At 41.7% G+C, this 21395-nt stretch overlaps 1 protein-coding gene across 1 annotated transcript in view; it reads left to right on the top strand.

The window, feature by feature from the left end:
• The window catches only part of ush2a (Usher syndrome 2A (autosomal recessive, mild)), a 158288-nt gene that overhangs the window by 10926 nt on the left and 125967 nt on the right, over positions 1-21395 (top strand). Inside the window, exons 6-15 of the mRNA XM_078085091.1 lie at positions 5187-5322; positions 7798-7861; positions 8565-8666; positions 8787-8976; positions 9914-10128; positions 10933-11154; positions 12531-12624; positions 19393-19588; positions 20073-20203; positions 20318-20522. Coding sequence (XP_077941217.1) covers positions 5187-5322; positions 7798-7861; positions 8565-8666; positions 8787-8976; positions 9914-10128; positions 10933-11154; positions 12531-12624; positions 19393-19588; positions 20073-20203; positions 20318-20522 — 1555 coding nt within the window. The remainder of the gene's footprint in view (positions 1-5186; positions 5323-7797; positions 7862-8564; positions 8667-8786; positions 8977-9913; positions 10129-10932; positions 11155-12530; positions 12625-19392; positions 19589-20072; positions 20204-20317; positions 20523-21395) is intronic.

Here is a 21395-nt window from a genome sequence, read left to right as displayed (position 1 = left end):
CCCCCTTTCCATCTCCCCGGGGTCAATTTTCTTTTCTTAAATAAACTGTCATAGCTAGTGTTAAAATATGGGCCGTACAAGGGGTGAGCGCGGCGAAGCAAAGGCACGGGGCCCTGGGCTGGTATAAAACATGGATAATATGCTGTGAGAGGTAATTGTATCTTTTAGGGCTGAGATGAGTAGAACAAATGTGTCTCCTCTCCACTCTCTCTCTTTCTCTCTCTCCTTTCCCTCCTCTTCCTATCTTTCTTTACACACTGCAGCCGTGCTAATATGATAGAGAGAATATTGGCTGTACATCAGAGCTGCTAACAGTTCATAGTGGGTAAGGGCAGGTGTATATAGGGGAGCGAGGAGTAACAATGCTTGGTGGGTGAATAACAAGGAGAGAGATAACAGGACAGGGAGGGAAAAGGTGACAGTATGCCTGGGGATGCAAAAGTGTAGAATTAGGGATGCATAAAGTCACTTAACACTTTTTGATTCACTCTTTGTTCCCCTTTAGAGGACATGAATGTTTGGGACTTTCCAGCAAGCTTTTTCCCATCTTTAAGTTAAAATGATTCTTAGTCGGTAAGGCAGATTATATTAATGATGATGGTTTTGGAAAAGCTGCTCTGTGTTTGTGTTGGTTAAAGCTTAATGAACATCTTATTAAAACACCTGAAGGCTGACTGGAAGGTGTCTTGTTGCAAATATTTCACTCAAATGATGTGTATTAGTTGGCTTATAAGAAATATTGTGAAACGGACGCTGTGCATTTTTTTCAGTTGATTATAAGGTAATAATGACATTATACTGACATATGTTGCAGAATCAGTGAGTTGAATCCAATAGCAATGTAAATAAATACCTAACTGCACAGGAATGTGAAACAACCGGTTTGCACCAATATTTATTTTCTCCTTTATTTCTTGTCTTAACCTTTTTGGATGTCCTGGCTCAGCTTCTCTTCATTTCCACGTCGCGGCAAATCTACAGGTGTTCTTGCAAAGGTTTTAATTAATGTACATTCATGTATTCCACTTGTTACACTCTCTAAAGCTGCGCAGCACTATACCTGCCGTACGCAACCGCACTTCACTTTGGGGTGGTTGGGAAAGTTGGGTCTGTTCTTCTTATTATTCTGTTTCTGTTAGCGGTGCAGTGATCAAATCTTGGATAGCAGGTTGATACCAACTCAAACAGCTGGATTGATCCAATCTGGCCTGGAATTTTAATTATTCACTGGCATCACACAGGATGGACTCGATGATGGTGCACTTCTACACGACCATCATCGTCCTAAGCAGGTTGAATTTCTTTAGCTGCCTCAGGAAGAACAGCCTCTGCTGAGCCTTATTGGTGATGGAGCTGAGTACTTGAGGTCCTGGGTGATGATGGAGCCCAGAAGGTGACGGTGGAGTCACATAGAGTGATGGGGGAAGGTGGGACTCCGTTCTTTCTAAAATCTACAACCATCTCCACTGTGAACGTTGAGCTACAGGTTGTTTTGCCTGCACCACGTCACCAGATGGTCAGACTCCCACCTGTAGGCGGACTCACCCCCACCAGAGATCAATCCAATGAGGGTGGTGTCATCCACAAACTTCAGGAGCTTGACAGACTGGTGGCTGGAGGTGCAGCTGTTGGTGTACAGGGAGAAGAGCGGAGGGGAAAAGCATGCAGCCTTGGGGGGAACCGGTGCTGATGGTGCGAGAGGCTGCGACATGTTTCCCCAGCTTCACGTGCTGGAAAACGTATCATTTCTTTATAACAATAAACAACATATTGTTATTTTTCATTGCATTTTCAAGTTTACACAAAAAAGAACGATCCCAGCCACTTTTGTACAGTGAGACGGATCAATGCTTGGTAACCGGCGATGCCCAAACCCAAGGTAAAAGTCAAATATGTGAATCCTTAGTTTTTTTTTTCCTTGTGTGATTTTGAGGAATTTTAATGTTTTCATTGTCAATAAAAATGTAATTGTTTGAGTAGCGCAGAGGAGCCAATTAGCAAAAGCTGAAATGGGTGAATGAGAAAAATGTGTACGACGGGGAATTGGTATGCTCTGTGATAAAGGTCAAACCGACTGCAGAGAGAGTGTGTGTGTGTGAGTGTGTAAACTAGTTTTACATTCACACACATGCACACAAACAACATTAAGCCCCTGCAGAGAGCCTTGTGATTCTTTAGCACTTTATAGACTATCAGGCAGCAGTAAAATATGTATCTAGAATTGGTTTTCAGTGTTAGTCATTCTTAAGGTCCCTCTCATCTTCTCTGACCTCAAACTGTCACTGGCAGCTAAGATAGCCCTTCACATATAAATTTAAACGTATTTTAAATTGTAATATAGTGAATTAGTTAGGCTAACTCTTATGCCTCCTAAAGCGTCAGCTATATGTAATGTAATGTAATGTGTTGTTTGGGATCAGTTAAGGAGCTTTAGTCCAGAAACACTTCAAACTTTTAAAGAACAATACATTTTAAGATCAATTTGATTGAAGAAAAAAAGTTCTGTATTGTTGCTTGTTCTATTTCTGTTCATATTTTATCTGCCACCACTTTGTTTGGGTCCCACATCTACAAAGTGAGCTTAGAAGAAACGCTGCTGTCCAAACTGTGTACTGAGCCATAGCTTGGCAGGAGTGTGAAAATTGAGAAGAGCTTTAGTCAAATGCCAGTCTACAGATCACTAAAAGCTTTCCACTCAGGGTTTCCCTGGGCTTTTAGAGCGGCTTAGGTGGTAACATTGCCAGTGGGCTGGGTGGTACACAGGGAAATGGTGCTCGAAACTCCCTAAGAGCACAGCAACCTTTTGAAATAAATAGTTCAATAAGGAAAGAATAACAATGAAACTATCTATTTAACTACATTTAATTTAATAGTCAAGGCCAAAGGTTTTAGCACTGCTATGATGAGGTATGTTGACAAATTCACAGCCATCAGTTTGATCCAGAAATGGTAAAAGTTTCAGGAGCAAAAAGCATGCAACCAGACCAGTTCCTAATGGAGCCATTAATAGTGGCACAACCACAGTTGGGGCCTTTGTTAATATCCAGACTGGCCCTGCAATGAACCCTGCTTAAGACATCCCTTCCTTTTTCAGCTTTAATCTGAATGTGAAAGAGTTTTGCAGGAAAGAAGAGCAAAACGGCAAAAAGTTTCACCCCAGGAACAAGAGCTATTGGTGGACCTTGCACAGTGAAAGATAATTATATTTAATTTAACTTAAAACGGAAGGTGTCTCTGTTTGTATGCATGTACACTCACCGGCCACTTTATTAGGTACACCTTGCTCGTAAAAGGTTGCACAGGGAACATGCTTGGTGCAGCACGCTCCACTGAACAAGTGTACAATTAACAAATGTGATGTAAAACCCCCTGGACACTCAATAGTTATAAAAAATATTCCATAAACATTTATTATTCATTAATTGTGTGAACAGTTACTTAACTAAAGTTAGTGTTCACTACTTGTGGGCTCTATTGTAGCTTAGCATATATCTAAAATAGGCATCTGCACGTGATTGAACTGTAAAGTGCTTTCGTTGAAAGCCCTCAGGAGAGAGAGGAGAATCGGTTCAGTTTAAAGTCGTAACTTTCTTTCCTCTGGCGTCGTGGACACAGTCCAAATGAGACTATAGTTATCAACACTAAAGCATTTCTTTAACTCCTTTTTCCCCTCTGTTCTCAAAGACGTCTGAAGTTAAACTGGCTAAAAGGTACAATGAAGGTAAAGGAAAAGAAGTAAAAATACAGATGGACGGGGAAAGTGTTTGTGAAAGCTAACAAAGGGGAGTTGGCTGTGTTTCAAAAGGGCGCGTGGCAGCTAAGGAGGATGAAGCGCTTCAGGGTTCATTTACATCAGGCCTGACAACTGCCTCACATCTCCCCAAGAGCCACACAGCTCCGGCTTAGAGATTCTACAGAGGGCCCCTCTTCTAGCTCCCTCTCTTACACCCGCTCTCTGACTCTTCTTTCTCTACCTCCTGTCTCTTTTCTTTTTTTTCCACTCCAATTCTCCTCTGCTCTCATGCACTTGCTAGTCTTCAATCAGCCATCATGAAAGTGTCTGTCTGGGCGTCTTAACTATCCTCTGAGAAGCAGACACTTGTCTGGGATTGCCGTCGTTCCCTAAAGGCGTTTTTTGACTTGGACTTATTTCTCGCACCTTTTTTTTTTTTTTTTTTTTTGAACTTCCCTAAAGAGCTGACAACAAGTGAGAGCGACAGGGCAAGATAAACATGAGGGAAAGACAGCGAGCGAGATGGCCGGGGGAAGTCGGCGACTCCGAAGGAAGACAAAGTAAAGAAGGCTATGCAAAATGGGGAGGGACTGGGGACAGGGGAAAAAAAAGGTGAAGTCCAATGACCTCAGGAGGTCATTTGAGCAGGAGAAGGACAAAGCAAGGAGTGCCAGAGACGATGGAGGAGGAGGTCTTACTCTAGTAAGACAGGGAGAGCCCCGTTTTATCAGTGCTCCCACAGTGTGTTGCCCAAATGGAGAATTTAGAGATGGGGCAGAGGGAGAGGGTGGGGCAGGGCACGTGTTCTTTAGAAGTATCTTTCTTTTTGCCTGGGTTTGATGTGAAAGCGAGCTGGCCCCTGCTTTGACTATGTTGTCCGCCGTGCAGTTTTTATTATTCATGCAGCCAATCGGGGAAGGAGCGAGGGAAGGAGTGGAGAGGAGATTTTTTGGTCAAACAGAAAGCTAATTTGCGGCTGAGGCAGTTTAGCCCGAGGCTCTTTCTGCTACTGGGGGGAATGAGCTGGAAGATTAGCCGTATGTATAATTCACACACACACATGGTCACACTCTCACACGTGCAAAGATATATATGCAGAAAAACACACCGGCAGAGCGCATATACACTTTTTGAGACAGATCTGCATGCACTGGTCTCACTGAGACGTTGTGTGTTACAGCAGTAAACCGCTGCTGCATCCGCCCCTCAGGCCGCTCCCTTACATGTGTGGAGGTTACACTATGATGCTCGCATGTGATTTATGGAAATGCTGATTTAATAATTTATCATCTCTGTACTTGTAAACTTGGTGTAGAGTTTCCGTAGATGCTGTCTAGACAAAATCCACATACAGAATTAGACTGTGACGGGTTGTGCCTTCCTTAGTCTAATAAAATGTTGACCGTTCACTGCATTCAACACAAACTAAGGTTTCAATCTGTCTGATTTTCAGGTCTACGACAGACGTGTGAGTCTATTCCTGGATGGGTTGGAGGAGGATGGGACGCCATTTGACACACAACCTCTGACCGCCAGGCTCTCTGCCATCAGCGAGGGTGGTGCAATGTGGGTGGGACTCAGCTCCAACGGTAAAAATGCTAGAGATTTTCCCTTTTTACACTGTTCAAGAGATGATCATTTAGTGAAATGTACGAATGACGCTTTTTCACCAAAGCAGAAAACTCAAAACAGCAAGGGAGGACATCTGTTTTTCTCCCACCCTCCTCATTAAGAGGGTCCAGTGTCTTTTCTCTCCATATGGAGAGAATTACCTCCTAGTTTATCTTGTCTGTATATCTAAATATGGTGTCAATGACTACTCCACCTTTATACTCCTTCCAGCCTTTATCCCGCTTCAACTACACATGTGTGATTGATTGGTGGTGCCTGCAAGCCGTCTCACAGTCAATAGGGGAGAAATTGAGAGAAAAATGATATCCGTTCATCTCCAGAGTGATAAACGAGTGTTTTTCTTCTCGTTTATCAGGCATTGATCCCTAGTTCACGGCAGCTAGCATCTGATCAGCTGAAGATCACATCAGTGGTTGTGATCAATGCAAGTGATTGGCTCAAGGAGTAGAGAGAGTGTGTGTGTGTGTGTGTGTGTGTGTGTGTGTGTGTGTGTGTTAAACCTGCGGCCTGTGTCTTGAATTTTGATCAGTGGATTGATTATGCGAATGCTGATCAGATGTATTGATTAAAAGCTTGTCTGTTTTTTGGGGAGACCCTGTTTACTGAAAACTGTGTGTCTGATAAGTACAGCAGTAAGTTGTCAAAGAGAAGATAACATGATCGGTTTTAACATCACTACTAACAGATCAACAGAAATTCAAGGAAAACAGTTTTTGATACCATTCACGGTCTGAATTGTTTTTTAGCAATAAGCGTTTATCCCACAATGGACACCACACCAGCAAAGGACAGGCAGGAAAAACCTGTACAAAAGGCTCACACAACTCCTAGTAGCCTGTATTAACGATCATCAGTTCTAACAACGCAAAAACACACACAAGAGGAAACTGAGAGCGAACTGAAACATCGAGAGAGAAGACAGAGAAGAGAGAATTAAGGCTTATACCTTGAGTCATCCCAGTAACAATAGGGAGAGTGCTTTTCAGAGGAAGACATAATCCCATTTCCACACGCTAAAGAAATCCTCAGCCAAAGCCTAAGGCTGCACAAGCACACACTGTTCGAACACACTTACATCCCATAACACTCTTTGTTTTAACACACACACACACATACACCCCTCCAACACACACAAACGCTCACACTGTAGTTGGGACAAACATGGCAAAGCCTCTCTCAAATGCAAATACACACAGTCATGCATACACACTTTTCCACCCAGTTTCTCTAAAGTGAGGCTGCTCACGGATGGGTGTGTGATGCATGTGTGTGTGTGTGTTAGAGGATGCCTGTAACACACACACCTTCACAGAAAAAGCTAGACATGGCAGCGGTTCTGTCGATGCTAAGAGACGTTATCCGTCTTCTAAGATTTCTTGTCAAACTAGATAGAAGTTTGTTGGACTCTAAAAGACGCCGGCTCTCTTTGACCCCAATCCCCATCTTATAGTCTGTCCAGCAGTGTCACGTATGGATAGTTGTGTGTGGAGATGAGTTGGGGACTTGCCTGTGTTCATTTAGACGTTTGATGGTGTTTCTTGTCCGCGGTCCAGTATCCACATGTGTGTCTGGACATTGTACCCATGAGTTTGAGATGTTCTAGTTTACGTTTCCTTGAGACTTTGGTGTCTTGGCATATTTTTGATATGTTTCATCTCTTGTCCAACATATTTGTATTTACCTTTTTGCAGATCCTTTCTTATCAACCTCAGCCAGACACCCCTTTACCGTTTTCCTGCTAAAACACGTGTTGTCACGTATCAAAGATAGATGAAAGATGTCATTCATTGTTTTAGAAAGAACCTGATTTTTCTCTTCAAGTGTCCCAAATTCACACATTTGATTCAATTAAACATGGAATATCTCCTGCCTTGAAGATAACGTTTTGATGGAACATTCTTGAAAATGTTCTGTCACTTATAGAGCAAACAATATATCAACAGTATATTTGGAGAAAAAAAACTATCACTCAAGGACCATATATTTATTTGCTCTTAAAGCCTACTAAATGTACCAACTAGTTCAGCGTTTGCTTTTGCAGCTGATTTAATGTCTATAACAGACAGAGATAGAAAACCACCCAAAAGAAGGAATGAAGAAACACCCCTCAGGTTTCTCTTTTTTTAAAATCTAACTTGGTTATCCCTAGACAGACCTATTTTGGCCGCGGTCTTAAACCAAGCTAATGAATTTGTCCTTGTAAGCCCTGCTGCTCTCTAGTGGAAGCAAATGTGACCTGGGGCCGATCATGTTTGTCCATGTATCATGAACTCGGCCATTATAAGCAGCTGTGGGCATCCTCACTTAGCTGTTATCAAGAAACTGATAAGATAATCTACTAAACACTGTGAAATCCTCTCACTCACTGCCTTCGGTACAAACCCATTAACGCCCTCTTTATGTTCTCTTCTCCCCTCTCTTCATCTCTACAGGGTCTAATCAGTTCATTGGACGGATGCAGGACTTTAGATTTTATCCTGTCGCTCTGACCAACAGGTGAGTAAGTCGGTGAGACATGTAATGAGCAGCGGTGTGGAGAGAAAGAAGGATGCATGAAAGAAGGGCCAAAGAATAGTATAGTGAAAGAAAAGAAGGAAGGTAACCATGATTGGCGTAGGAAGCGGAAGTGAAATGTTAGCAATGGAGAGATTAAATAAAGCGACGGGATAAAAATAAAGACAAACAGACAGGGGTGTTGTATAGATTAAAGTAGCACGGGTAGAGGAGCTGTATGGAGCGATAAAGGGAAAGATGGTAAGAGGAAGGATAGCGAAGGCTAATCGTTGCATCTTAAGATCCATACTGCTTCCAGAGGATTTTCCTGAGAATTCAATACAAGGCAATTAGTGTTATGCTTACCGGTGATTCACTGCACACAGTCAGGACTTGGAGCTTACAAGTCTCTCTCATCAAGATTGGGTTAGGACAAAATGAAAGATTGAGTTTTTAAATTGTTCCTTTGATTTTCCAGTTTGCACTAAATGTTTAGTCAAAGGCCCATCAAGGGTCTTTGTATCTCTAACTGTAAGTTATTAGAAAGGCCTTGTTGGGTCACTGTCAGTGTGGTTCATGGTCCCTTCACTGTTCAATTGTCTTACGAGTTCATGCCCCACATTTTAGGAATCCTTGTGTTCTTTTTTTTCTTATTTTTTTTAACTCATTTTACCTCAGAGATATCTGCTGTTTCTTGATTCAACAGGGAAGTGGTGGAGGTGTACTCGGGGGTCCTGCCCAATCTCCATTCCCAGTCAGAGTGTCGCTGTCCTCCCAGTCACCCCAAAGTACACCCTTTGATTGAGAGGTACAGAACCATAACCGTAAAAGTTTCACTCTTCAGTCTTACTGTTACTTAGTTCAGTCTTAAAAATATTCTCCCCTTAGAAACACTAATGTACAGTTGAGATACTTCCACCGTTAACAGATACTGCATTCCCAATGGGGTTGAGGACACCACCAATGACAGAGTCTTAAGACTCAACCTTAATGGCCATCCACTAAGCTACATCAATGATCAGGACATGGGAACCTCGTGGCTTTCTAAGATCATGACTACACAAGAACTGGATGAAGGAGTCACTCTTACCGTGAATTTGGTGAATGGACAATACCAGGTAACGCATCTACACACCAACCAATAACATGTTTTGTCCCAGTCACACAAGAAGAAATGTGGGTTATTTGAGATCATTGGGTCTGCTAAATGGCCTGCCTGCTCCTTCATGGTTTGTTACTTCGGGTTGGACATTCAACCTTTTTGAGTTTGCAGTTGAGGCGCTGTACACCTTCCATCTGCTCGCACCTGTACTGTAGGTGCAGTGGACTGTAGTTTCATCCTCTTTCTAAGCACTGCAGCGAGATAGACAGGAGAGCAGAGGGAGTGAGCGATATTGCTGGATTTGGGCGCCGTCGACACTGGGCCTGTTAAGAGAGTCGTCCCTCTTCTCTCTGAAGTGTGTATGTGAGTGTGGGCAGGATTTTGGGAGCTATCAGGACGCGGAAGCTCAACTCAAGTCCCTAGATAAAAGACACTTTCTGAAGTCCTGGTTGTTTGTGTGCATGTGTTTGTGCGTGGGTGTGTGTGTGCTTGTGTGTGCGGGGCGGGGGGAGGAGGGGGGCTTAATGCGCTCCCTGCTGTGTAACCCAGTGTCCCAGCCCACACTGTAGTGGGGCAGATAACACTTAACACACATACCCACACAGACACAGGCAAGGATTATGTGTTGTGGGAGACTACTTGTGTGTCTGTGTTCATGTGAATATGTGTCTATTTGTTGTATCTGTTTTTACAATTAAAACCTTTTATCATAATTTTAGGTTGTCCGTACTGAAACACAATTAATGACTCATGAGCAAAATTACATTTTTACCATTTGAGACGGCGCCTATCCTCCCTTTAGAATACGATTCAATCAACACTTAATAACTGACCAAAATGTATTCATATCTTGTCCATATAAATAAAAACTATAAAAAAAAAACATGGAGAGAAGTATCACATGCTTGTTATGGGTTATTGTGAATCCAAATGAGTACTTTCTTCTCCTCCAGATATTCTATGTTATAGTACAGTTTGGTGGGCTCCTGCCCGAGTCCGTTCTGATCCAAAGACGAAGGCTTGACCTCACAGTGCTCGAGAGTGACACCTCGACAGAACAGCCCTGGTCGGACTGGCAATACATGGCCAGAAACTGCAGTGTGTTTGAAATGCGAAACAACGGGCCTTTGCTGAGACCAGACTCTGTCAACTGTCTGCAGCTGCCCAGGTAGGTACCACGTGTGAATGGGGTGGCATTTTTACCATACTATACAATCTAACTAAATCTTGGCTTTGCTGTTTGTTTCAAAGCCCTGTTGGCACTCAATAGAACTGGTATGAGTAGATCACAGATTGTGAAGTCCTAGCCCTAGAAGTTCATTTGACTGACGAGTGATATCACATACTGTGTTAGTTAAATTGGCATGAGAGCAATTGAACCTCTGTGACTTTAGCAGTTGATCATTTTATCAAAAAGAGCTCTGTCTTTGATCTTGATTGATGTTTTTTGATGAAGTTTTTTTAATTACGCTAGAGACATTACCTCCTCTGAGGCTGCTCGAGTGTCTGGCAAGATAAATTCAAGCATGCCACTTAGGTGTTTTCATACCAGTCAATTACAGTGCTGGTCCTGAAGTGTTGTAACTGATCCATTTGTTTTGTCTGTCTGTACAGATAGTCAGGTAAACGTCTTTTTTATGAGATTAACTGTATTGTCCAAAGCAAGTGAGAACTGGAACCAAATAAACCTTAAAATATCTTTTTTAGAGGGGAAAACAAATGTACAGTTTTAGATTTGCAATAGCACGTGTGTCGCATTATCAACTTTACTGTTTTCTTTTTAATGTACTATATTCTAGCTGATACTGGATTTAAGGTGTGTACCACAATTGATGTTTTGGTTGGGGGTTAAATTGTTTTAATTTATTTTTGGGGTGAAGTTAACATACAACTTGATTCTTGGTCCTTTTCTATTTTTATATAATTTTATGCATTTCTGTTTAATTTGTGTTTTGTGTTTCTTGTGTACCAGCAACGTGCCATTTTCAGGAGGTAACATCACATTTAGCCTTCTAACCCCAGAGCCAAACCTCAGGCCAGGCTATAGTGACTTCTACAACACCCCTGCCCTCCAGAAGATGGTACATGCCACCCAGGTCAGGATGCACTTGAGTGGACAGTACCACACCGTGGCAGACGGGGTGAATCAGGGACACAGATTCTATGCCATCAATGAGATCACGATCAGTGGCAGGTGAGAAGCTACACATATTTATCAGATCCCACTATTGTATTTGAATTGCAGTTATTGTATATTATTTAATTTAATTATGTTATTATGTGTCGCACACAGATAAGTATACATTTGAGTCCTCAAGCTAAGCTAAATATATATTTCATATATATATATATATATATATATATATTAAATTGAAATTGAGGCCTGGATTTATTTATTATTCATAATCTGATATTCTGGCTTAACAATTGAATAGTTTGTGTTTATAATTGTTCTAATTAATGTGTAAGAACCAGCATTTTGGGGGGTTTGGCTTAACAGTCCTTTCTGTCTGTTTTGGTCATTTCAAAGGCCTACTCGGTTGACAGACACTCAGTATTGATTCCTTAAAAACGTCTGAGCTCGACATCTAGATATTTTCACACAGACTGTTGAGTTTCAGCAGAGCTTTCAGAGAGTAATTGTGAACACATCTCTTCATTAGACTGACAGAGTGACTGTTTTTTATGACTTTGGTAATTACAGGATTATGCAGGAGGCAATCATCTCTAACTCTTTCTCCCCCTCCCTCTAAGCTGTTTTAATTAGTAGCTTGTTACAGTGAAGTGGTGGAAACAGAGATTCAGAGCTGCTGAAATCTCATCTGTGTATTCGTCCTCCCTCCCCGTCTCTCCCCCCTCTTTTATACCTTTTCCAATTCTGTTTTCATTCATTTTCATGCACGTAAACGTGTTGGTGATAGAGAGAGCAAACTCATAACCTGGGTTTCGCTCTATTGTTGGCTCTCATGAGCATCGCTTTACATGCTAGAACAGTGCCTCTTATATCAAATTGCCACACAGTATTGTGACACAGTAAAACCATTGAGAATAAACTTTGTCAGAACTCTCTAGTTTATCCTTAATATTGTGTTTTTTATAATTCCTGTCATTTCATTTCAGAAAATCTAATGACGTAAACAATACATGCAATCACTTTTACATAAAAATTTAATTTAGTTGAATTTAGTGGATGTCCAAACTAGTTTCAAGATTCACGCAGTGTCGAAATGGCTGAAAATGATTCATAAAGTTAGAAATAGGGTCAGCAGGAAGATTATTTATTTTTGTTTAAATGAATCATTATAGCCCACTATTGGTGTGTGTGTGTGTGAGAGAGATGGAGACATGGCAACCTGGTATGTTGCTCTAATAGTTCTCAGGATGGCATTTAATGAAGTTGAATGGGACTCTTAATGGGTAGACAGCGGTTCCATGGACGTTGGTGGAGGAGGTGGCAACAGAAACTTTGAAGAGAGGGTTGTTTGCTACTTACCTTTGGTATTGTATTTTCATTGTCGTCAGAATTTCTTTTTAAATGTCTTTCTCTTCTTGTCGCTATCATCTGGCCAGATGTGAGTGTCACGGCCACGCAGACCATTGTGACACAAGTGTGACGCCGTACCACTGTCTGTGTCTGCCTGAGAGCCACACGGAGGGCAACAATGTGAGTACACACAAAAGCCTGATGTGTAGCATTAACTACATGTGTAAGTGTGGTGTTGGACCTCACTCACCCTTTGGTGGTACTGTGAGGTCTTTAGAGGGTCATGTTGACACACACGTTCCACTCACATCAAGGTTTTTCATTGGTTTGCCTTTACTGCGTGTTTTGAATTCACAATTATCAATATTAGTAATTTCATTACATTTTCAAGCATGTAAACACACACAAACACCGAGCACAGAGGAGTCCCCCTGCGGAGAGAGTCCTCGTGGTCTTAATTAAGCAGTTTTCTTCTTGAGGACATTAAAGGGACTTCTCTAATAAATTATGAACACTCAAACACATTAACTAGAACTCCTTCCTTGTAAAATATAGTTTTTTCCTTTTTTTTTTTTGAGAAATTGAGTGGCATTAACTGTTATGCCTTTGGACACATGCTGTTTACCTGTGGTGTCAGGCGGTTCTGCTTTGAACCTGATATTTTAGACAGTTATCAGTGCGGTCAGACTGTTAAATCAGGCAATACACTTAATGCTGTTAAAGTTGTAAATAACTGACAGCTTACATCAGCCTCATTGGCACAGGACGGCTGGAGGGGTTGTGTGATTTATGATAACTGATCATATGGTGTCTGAGACATTTTCAATTAGATTTATAGTGGGTCACTTCTCTATTCTAAAACTCTAATCTAGTCTAATAGTCTATGCTTGCTATCACATTGACTCACTGTGTGCCGAAGAAAAGATTCCGGTAAACCTAAACTAACATTTTAAAGTGGTTTATTTTTGTGTTCATAAAACATTATAGTTGGATAGACAAAGGGACTTGGATTGTCGTTGGGCTAGAATATAATGGTTGGGTTAATTATTTGGAATTCAAAAGCATATTTCACTGTATGTTTCTCGTCACAGTGGCCTCTTTAATATTGTGGCACCATTGCCATAATACTGTGGTAAAGCAAAAGTACTATCCACAGCAACCGTTTGCATACCGGTAGGCTGCAATATGCTGGTTCACAATGTAATTTCAGTCGAGTTTGATGTTAACCACCACCTCAGGAGTGGACCTTTGCTTGCGACCAAAGCTAATCCAACTTGCCAGGTCGTAGTAGGCATCACCCCAAAGAAGCCTCTGGTCGGTCAGCAGTGAAAAGTTCAGTGTGACTGCTCCACCTCACCGTAGCACAGGACAGCCTGCATTATTCACTACTAATGTATCATTCATGCACCCGCGTCCCCCTATTAGTGCGTGCGTGCTTGCGCGTGCATGTGTGAATGCATGTTTCAGACAGAGGACGTCAGTAAAGAGGTAGCGCTGCCAACCAGCAGCTGTTCTTTGCTTGTCTCGCGTACTCTCAAACCCAAATGACAAAGACCCTCCCGCGCACACCAGTGCATTTAAGGTTTTCTCTTAAATGAACTCCTAAAATAGAGTTTGTCATAAAAGTAAAAATATATACATTTCTCTTATTTGACACTTTTCGCTTTCCTCTCTTGGTGCCTCCATTCACTTCACTTTGACGATCTCTCTCTCTCTCTCTCTCTCTCTCTCTCATATACTCTCTTTCCCTCTTGGGTCTCAGTTTAGATAATGTCTCAAATCGACTAGAACAATGACATTCCCTCAGCATGCATCTCTAATCAGCTCTCTTTCTGTCTGTGTTTGTCCCTCGCTTCATTTCACTCCACCGTGGTCTCTGCTCCCGCTCACTCCGCTTTGCCTCGCTTTCTAAGTATTTAATTCATTTCTGTTTTACATTGTTTTTCATGCCTCATCCGTCTTTCTTCCATTTTTATTTCTGTCTCATGTCTCATGCCGTCCTCAAAAACAATTTATTTTCTTCTCACACTTCTTTTGTGTTGGGGAGATGCACTGTAAATAACCAATATGGCTTTACTTGTATGTGTGTGTGTGTGTGTGTGTGTGTGTGTGTGGTTGTGTGTATATCTAAACTACACTTATGTGAAAGACTACTGTGTGAATGAGTGTGTGCCCTATATGTAGGTATCTGAACACAGTCCTTTTACGTTATCGTGTGTGTGTGTGTGTGTGTGTGTGTGTGTGGTTGTGTGTATATCTAAACTACACTTATGTGAAAGACTACTGTGTGAATGAGTGTGTGCCCTATATGTAGGTATCTGAACACAGTCCTTTTACGTGATCGTCTGTGTGTGTGTGTGTGTGTGTGTGTGCGCGCGCGCACACTTTTCTTCCAAACCTGTCCATGTCATCTCGCTGAGTGAATATTCAGGACCTTTCTTCTGCCTCTGTAATATTGGAGCATGAAAGGCTGTGGGGAATATGAGCGTTTAATATTGCATGCCTTCTGTTGACTTGGATCGGCCGGGCACCATGACGGATGTTGTACTAATCTGCAGAATTTCCACAGTGACATTAAAGTGACAGAAATGCTCAGACATGTGTCAAGATGATCAACGGGGGCTTCGGAAGACCCACACTTAAACTCTCACACGCACTTAAACACACAGGCACACAAACGCACACGCACACTTTCTCATTCTTTCTTTTGATTCTTTCTTATGTGCACTCTGTGTCAGAGTTGATCTCTCATTCTGTCAGTCCGTCTCTGTACATCTCTCGCAAGCTGATGGATTCACTCGTGTCTGGAAGCTATATCATAAGTTGTATTGTACAGCACGTCACATGCTGTGTTATAATCACAATCAGATTGCATTATCTCATTGTATTCAAATGTAGTCTTGTGAAAGGTATTTTTTGGGGAGAAAATAGAATTGATTGAAGGAGGTGTTGTAAATATTAGAGAGGGATTCATGACCTGTTAACCCTTTGTTCTTTGTTCCCATTGGTATTTGATAGGTACTTGGTATCGGCCAATACATACGTTTAGGTATCGGATATTGATTTAGAAAGTGTGTTGCACCAAAGAAATTTTAAGTTGACTAAACGGTTAGTTAATTTAATCATCAGACCTGTAAGTTTATACACAACGAATCATACAAAAGCACCATAATCGATTGAGTGTTTACCAGAAGTGTGCTGGTAAGGTTCTTCAAAATAAGTAGAAATGAAAATATATCATCGTAACAAAAAGTAAAAATAATCCACACTGTTCTTTTTTTCTTTAAGCCAGTTTGTATGTTTTTCACTCAAGATCCTGAGCCCCGAGGGCTCGTTGCATCAGACATCTGCGGTGTCTGATTGACTCTAGATCCAAACTTCGACATCAACAATCCTTAATGTTTGATGAGTTTGCATGTGTTTTTTTATGTTTTACGTGAATTTTAAAGAAACTGTGTTGTTCATTGTGGATATTTTTAAATGTAAGTTTATAAAGGCACTCTGTATGTCTGCACTTCCATCTGTGTGAGTGTCACAGATGTTGATGGCTAGTGACGTTAAGTAGTGGTATCCAAGATCTCTGTTGCCAAAGTCTGCCTCAACAGCAGATTTTCACCCACGCTGGGGTTAACCGGGTTAACGTCAGGTACAAACCACACGGTGTGTAGCCACTAACGTGCTCCCACACAAACACACACACACACCAGTGGCACGACCTTTCCAACGAGAGCGTGAAATTGGTCATGGTATTTAGGATAAGATGAGTTGGCCCAGCAGATTAACATGTGCACTGACACACACACACACACACACTTGTGACAGGCCATCTAAATGTCCACATATCCATTAGAGTAGGCTCCACACTCAGCAGATTTTGTCAACTTCAACATTCGCAATAAAAATAAGATGCCATTCTTTACTTTGCAACACCGTCCACTTGACGCACACACATTTTTATGTGCATTGAACAGGACTTGGACATTTGTAACTTTAGAAATAAACCGATCTGCAAAAGTATAACATCATTAATGAGGTATGTTGTATGTCACCCTTTGCTTTCTTGTGATTTAATTCTGACTGAAGTCTCATTAAGAAATGGACTACAAAAATGTTCCGAAAAAAAAGTCAGTCAGTCGGTATTATCTCTAACTTTAATGTCTTGCATGAGTTGGCTTTGTGATTGTAACATACAGCCAAGTAGTCTAAACTTGATAAGTGCAAGAGGGATAAAATAAAATATAATGCTATTGGTTAGTAATATAAGGCTATGGGTTAGTTTAAAATAAAGGAATACAAGCTAAAAGTTAAAAAGTTAAACATATTTGAAAAATTAAAAATAAAGTGCCCCAGCGAACAGAAAGAGACAAGTGAAAGTTACGTGTGCAGTGTGAAAGAAAGTGATGAAAGAAAGTGAAAGAAAATCTACACTCATTCTACAGTATGTGCTGTCCTTTTTTGCTGCTGGTACTGCGGGCGGATGATGGAGCGCCATCAAAACCTTTCGTATAAGGAAGAGAATGAACGTGTGCCGTTTTAACTCCCAAACACCAGTCCCTCGACTAATTAGCAGGCTGGGAGAGAGGGAAGGTAACGCAATGTTGAATGAAAAGAGAAGGAAGAAAAAAATCCTCTCCCTTTCATTTGGTATGGTAATATTTCCTGCTCACATACTCGCCGTGGCTATGAGAACAAGAGTTGGGGGACGGTGGAGAAAGGGGGAAGCGAGTGAGGGAAAGGGGAGCCCAGAGAGATGTACAGGGTGATTTGTTTTTCAGAAAAAGAGCCGATAGAAGAGGAAGGGTGGGAAGAACAAGGAGGGACAGAGGAGACGAAGGAGGAATGAAAAGGGAGGGAGATACAGGAGAGAACTCCTTGCATCTCGCTCTTCAACTCATCCCCGGCGGATGAGACCAAGAGTGAGATGTGGTGAGAGCTTTGTGTTCGAAGCGCAGACAGAAAAGTACCTTTTGATACGTGAAGCGTTTTGGTGGGGGGGGGGGCGTAGACAGACACAAAAAGCAGCACGGACTTCCAGGGAGGCAGGACGTTTCTGTAGGTATGACAATAGATGGATTTGAAGGACAGCAGCATGACAGAGACGAGCAACCATGACATGCAAACATACCACTCCTGTGGAATTACATGTCTCAAGACACCCCCTCATGTGTGTGTGTGTGCGTCCGTGCGTGGATTTCTTTTTGTCTTATGTGTGTCTGTATGTTTGCATATATCATGACTCTAGAGATTCTCCCGCGGCTTCATTAGATCCTTTTAATAATCACCCAACAGGGTATTAATGCTCTGGATTCACTCACACGCACACATGCACACCGACACAAACTATACAGACTGCCAAACCCCTCTTTTATCCTTCAATTCAGAGTAAGTGTATTTGCCTTTTAAAAATATTCCAGACAGTCCTCTTTTTCTTACTGTTTTCAAAATATTCTTTTGGACAACACATCCTAAAATGTGTTACTTTTAATGTGGTACAAATGTGGTTCCACGCGTGATATGATTTCAATGGCATGTTCAAATTAAAATCGACAGGGTAGGTTTTTCCTCGCTAAAGAGCAATGCCTGATGGGTGGGCGTGCATTTCGCATCATGCATCATTGAAGTACGCATCCTTGCAAATTCTTTGATGACAGAATTGCTTTAAAAATATGTATCTGACACTCAGGATACAGAAAATGCATTTTGGGCAGAAACATTTAATATTTATCTGACCCCACAAGCCTCCATAATTGTAGATGTTTCGTTCCTGGGACATGTCTTGTCACTGCAATACACATGGGGGCCTTTTGTCTTCTTCACTTACTAAGAGGGATTCTTATTTTTGATCTCTTTGTCTTCTTACGTCTCTGTTCCACATCTCCTGCTTACACACTTGATTGTTTTTATCTCTGGTTCTTGTCTCTCCGTCTTAATCTTTAAAACACAAAGGGACTTTCCTTATTTCTGTTCACATCAGGTTCCTTCATTTTGCCATTCCTTCTCCCCCTTTTCTCTCATATACAAAGTAGGAGCCTTTCCCTCTATTTCTATACCCCCCCTCCCCCAGCCCCTTCCTCTGTGTGTCATACATAATGGGCCCAGTGCAGGTCTGCATGTGTCACACATGGGAGGAACTCCTGTGTTTTTTAATACATTTTTAATCCAGCCATTTGATGCCCCCCCTTGTCCACCATAATTTGTACTGACTGCTGAACAAAATCAAAGGGCTTGTACTTGCTGATTCTTCCCTCTGCTGCTCTCTGCTACAGAAAAATGCATTTTTTATGTCACTTTTTTGCCTTCCTCCTCCCCTACACACATTTTGGTATGTTTATTTTGACATGAAAGTGAGCTTGTGTGAAAGCCCTGGCTGTTGCAAGTCACTCCTCATTAGCAGTCTGATTTCCCTATGCTGGGTGTGTGTGGATGAGAGAGAATGTACTGGCTCTTTATTATAGGGTAGAGAATACCTCCGTGTCTTCTATTCAGTTACATGCATTCTTCTTCCCTCTCTTTAGATTTAGAGCTGCATGGGCCACTGATTTTTCTGCCGTTATATTTCCCTCCCTCTCTCACTCTGTGTCATTCTCTTTCTTTGTTCCATGAAAGAAAGCATTTCACTGTCATGGGACCACTTTTCTATCTACACAGCAAGTGTACAGTTTGATACTTCTTTTATATATCTAGTAAATACCAATGTCAGACAAGAAATTAGGAATTTCTACTATGATGTTTTTTGTGGTGTTTTTTTAAACACTAATTCATTTTAAGTATAGGTAGTACATCCCATACAACTTGTATTCATTATTACATTTAATTGTGTTATTACTAGGGCTGATTACTTGCAACATGTAGTAATCCCTGATAACAATGTTCTTGTGGTATGATAAAGAAAAGTACTAACAACTTTATTTATATACAGTAAGTGACAGTGAAAGTGATTTTCAACAGTGCCAGCGTTGTGCGCCGCTCTACAATGACAAGCCTTTCAAATCAGGGGACCAGCTCCAGCCTCTACACTGCCGGTCTTGTCAGTGTCACGGCCACGCCTCCACCTGTCATTATGATGTCAGAGCCGATGACCAGCCAGATGAGCACTATCGAGGAGGAGGAGGCGTCTGTGACAACTGCATGCACAACACCATGGGTAAAGACTCATAAACAAAAGTTACCCAATTAGTGTCACATTTCATAATATCAAAATGAGTCATTTGTAGAATATCTTGAAACAATTACAGAGCAGTTGTCAATAGGCCTTCAGATGATGGTTTTATCATGACCAAATGTTAACCTCTGAAGTGTCTTTGCCAAAAAGTCCAATTCTTACTCAGCCATGTAAAGACAGATGGTAACTGTAATAGTAAGTATATTTAAGTGTATATGTGTGATTTATGTAAAACAGATATAGACAAATACAATTTAAGTCCTTTTGGTATAGTTCCAAATACAAATACAGATCCTTGTGATTGTTGTGTTCATTTAGAGGGTGGTTATGGAGTGTTTAATTATGTAATGTAATATTGTCAGAAAGTGAACCCACTTTCCAAATGAGAATGTAGACTGATGTCTCCTCATAGCTGCATGGTTTTGGCTGGTTCTCTTGAATATCTCTCTGTGTTTCTGTCTCTCAGGTAAGAACTGTGAACTGTGTGTACCTGGATTTTTCAAGCAAGCAGGAGCTGATACCACTTCAGTTCACTTGTGTCAGCCTTGTAAATGCAACACTGCTGGCACTGTCAACAGCAGCATGGAGTGTGCCCAGGTAAACACCAACATAAACAGCAAAATGTTGATCCCTTGCATTACCAGTTTAAATTATTTTGATGTTTTTAAGTTCTGTGAAAACCTGTGTTACCCTCTGTACCTCACTCTCCAGGTAGGAGGTCAGTGTCCATGTAAGGCTGCAGTAACAGGTCGGCGATGTGTAGACTGTTTGCCTGGTTGGTATGGTCTTAAAGCTTCAAACCCAAATGGCTGCACCCGCTGTAACTGCAGTGACGCTGGCATCATCGACACCTCAACGGGAGATCCCAGTTGCAACCAGGACACAGGATTGTGCCACTGCAAACCGCATATCACAGGTAAACCAACCCCAGACAAAAACATTGAAACCAGTACGTTTTTTAAGTTATTTCTTTTTGGGGGTTTTATGTTGATGAAATATGTGTGGGTTGGTTGCCAATGCTTTTCACTGCATGTGTTAGAATTGCTTCGTTCCACCTGCTGGTGAGAAACTTTTGGAGGACGGTGTAACACAAGGAAGTAGATGCCACCCCCCTAAATGCCACAAGTACAAACCAGCCTCAGTGTGATTGAGGCTTCAATAAAGCTAAAGAAAGGATAAGTCATGTACGGACATCTCTTAAGACCAAATATAGTTCCTCTTACAAAATGTCCCTCAGGAATATTGTTGATAACTTGCACTATGAGCAATTACTCCATCAGCAGTGCAGTTGTCTGGTAACGGCCTCTTAATTAATACATAGGCACATCTGCTTGTCGGTGTACAAACAAAAGTAAAAGAGGATACACCGTGTCTACATGCCAAACCAGGCACGTGCAGACACACAGACAAAAACACACACTGAACCAAACCCCAAAGTGTTTTTGCAGCCAAAATAAACAGGCTTTTCTGCTGGGGGTGCTTCTAGCCGTTGTGCTTCTCTTTGTGATAAATGGTTTCACTCTCTCCCCTGAGTGTCTTTGAAGAGCCGGCTCGTATGAAATGCAAAACCAGCCAACGGTCCTCGACTCAACGCATCATGGTTATTGCTAAGCCGCGCTATCTAGGGCCCACGGTTGTGCGTGTGAGTGCAGGCACGTGTATGCAAACTTGTAAATGTGCTTAAGAGTGTCTCTTTATGTTTGTGTATATGTCTACGGAAGAGGGAGAGTGCCTGGCTGGGACAGTGTGTCCATGCACTTTTGTCTCTGCGTAATTGCATGTGTCGCAT

The sequence above is a fragment of the Gasterosteus aculeatus genome, chromosome 12, assembly GCF_964276395.1.
Source record: "Gasterosteus aculeatus chromosome 12, fGasAcu3.hap1.1, whole genome shotgun sequence".
Taxonomy (NCBI): Eukaryota; Metazoa; Chordata; class Actinopteri; order Perciformes; family Gasterosteidae; genus Gasterosteus; species Gasterosteus aculeatus.
This window is presented reverse-complemented; position numbering and strand designations above follow the sequence as displayed.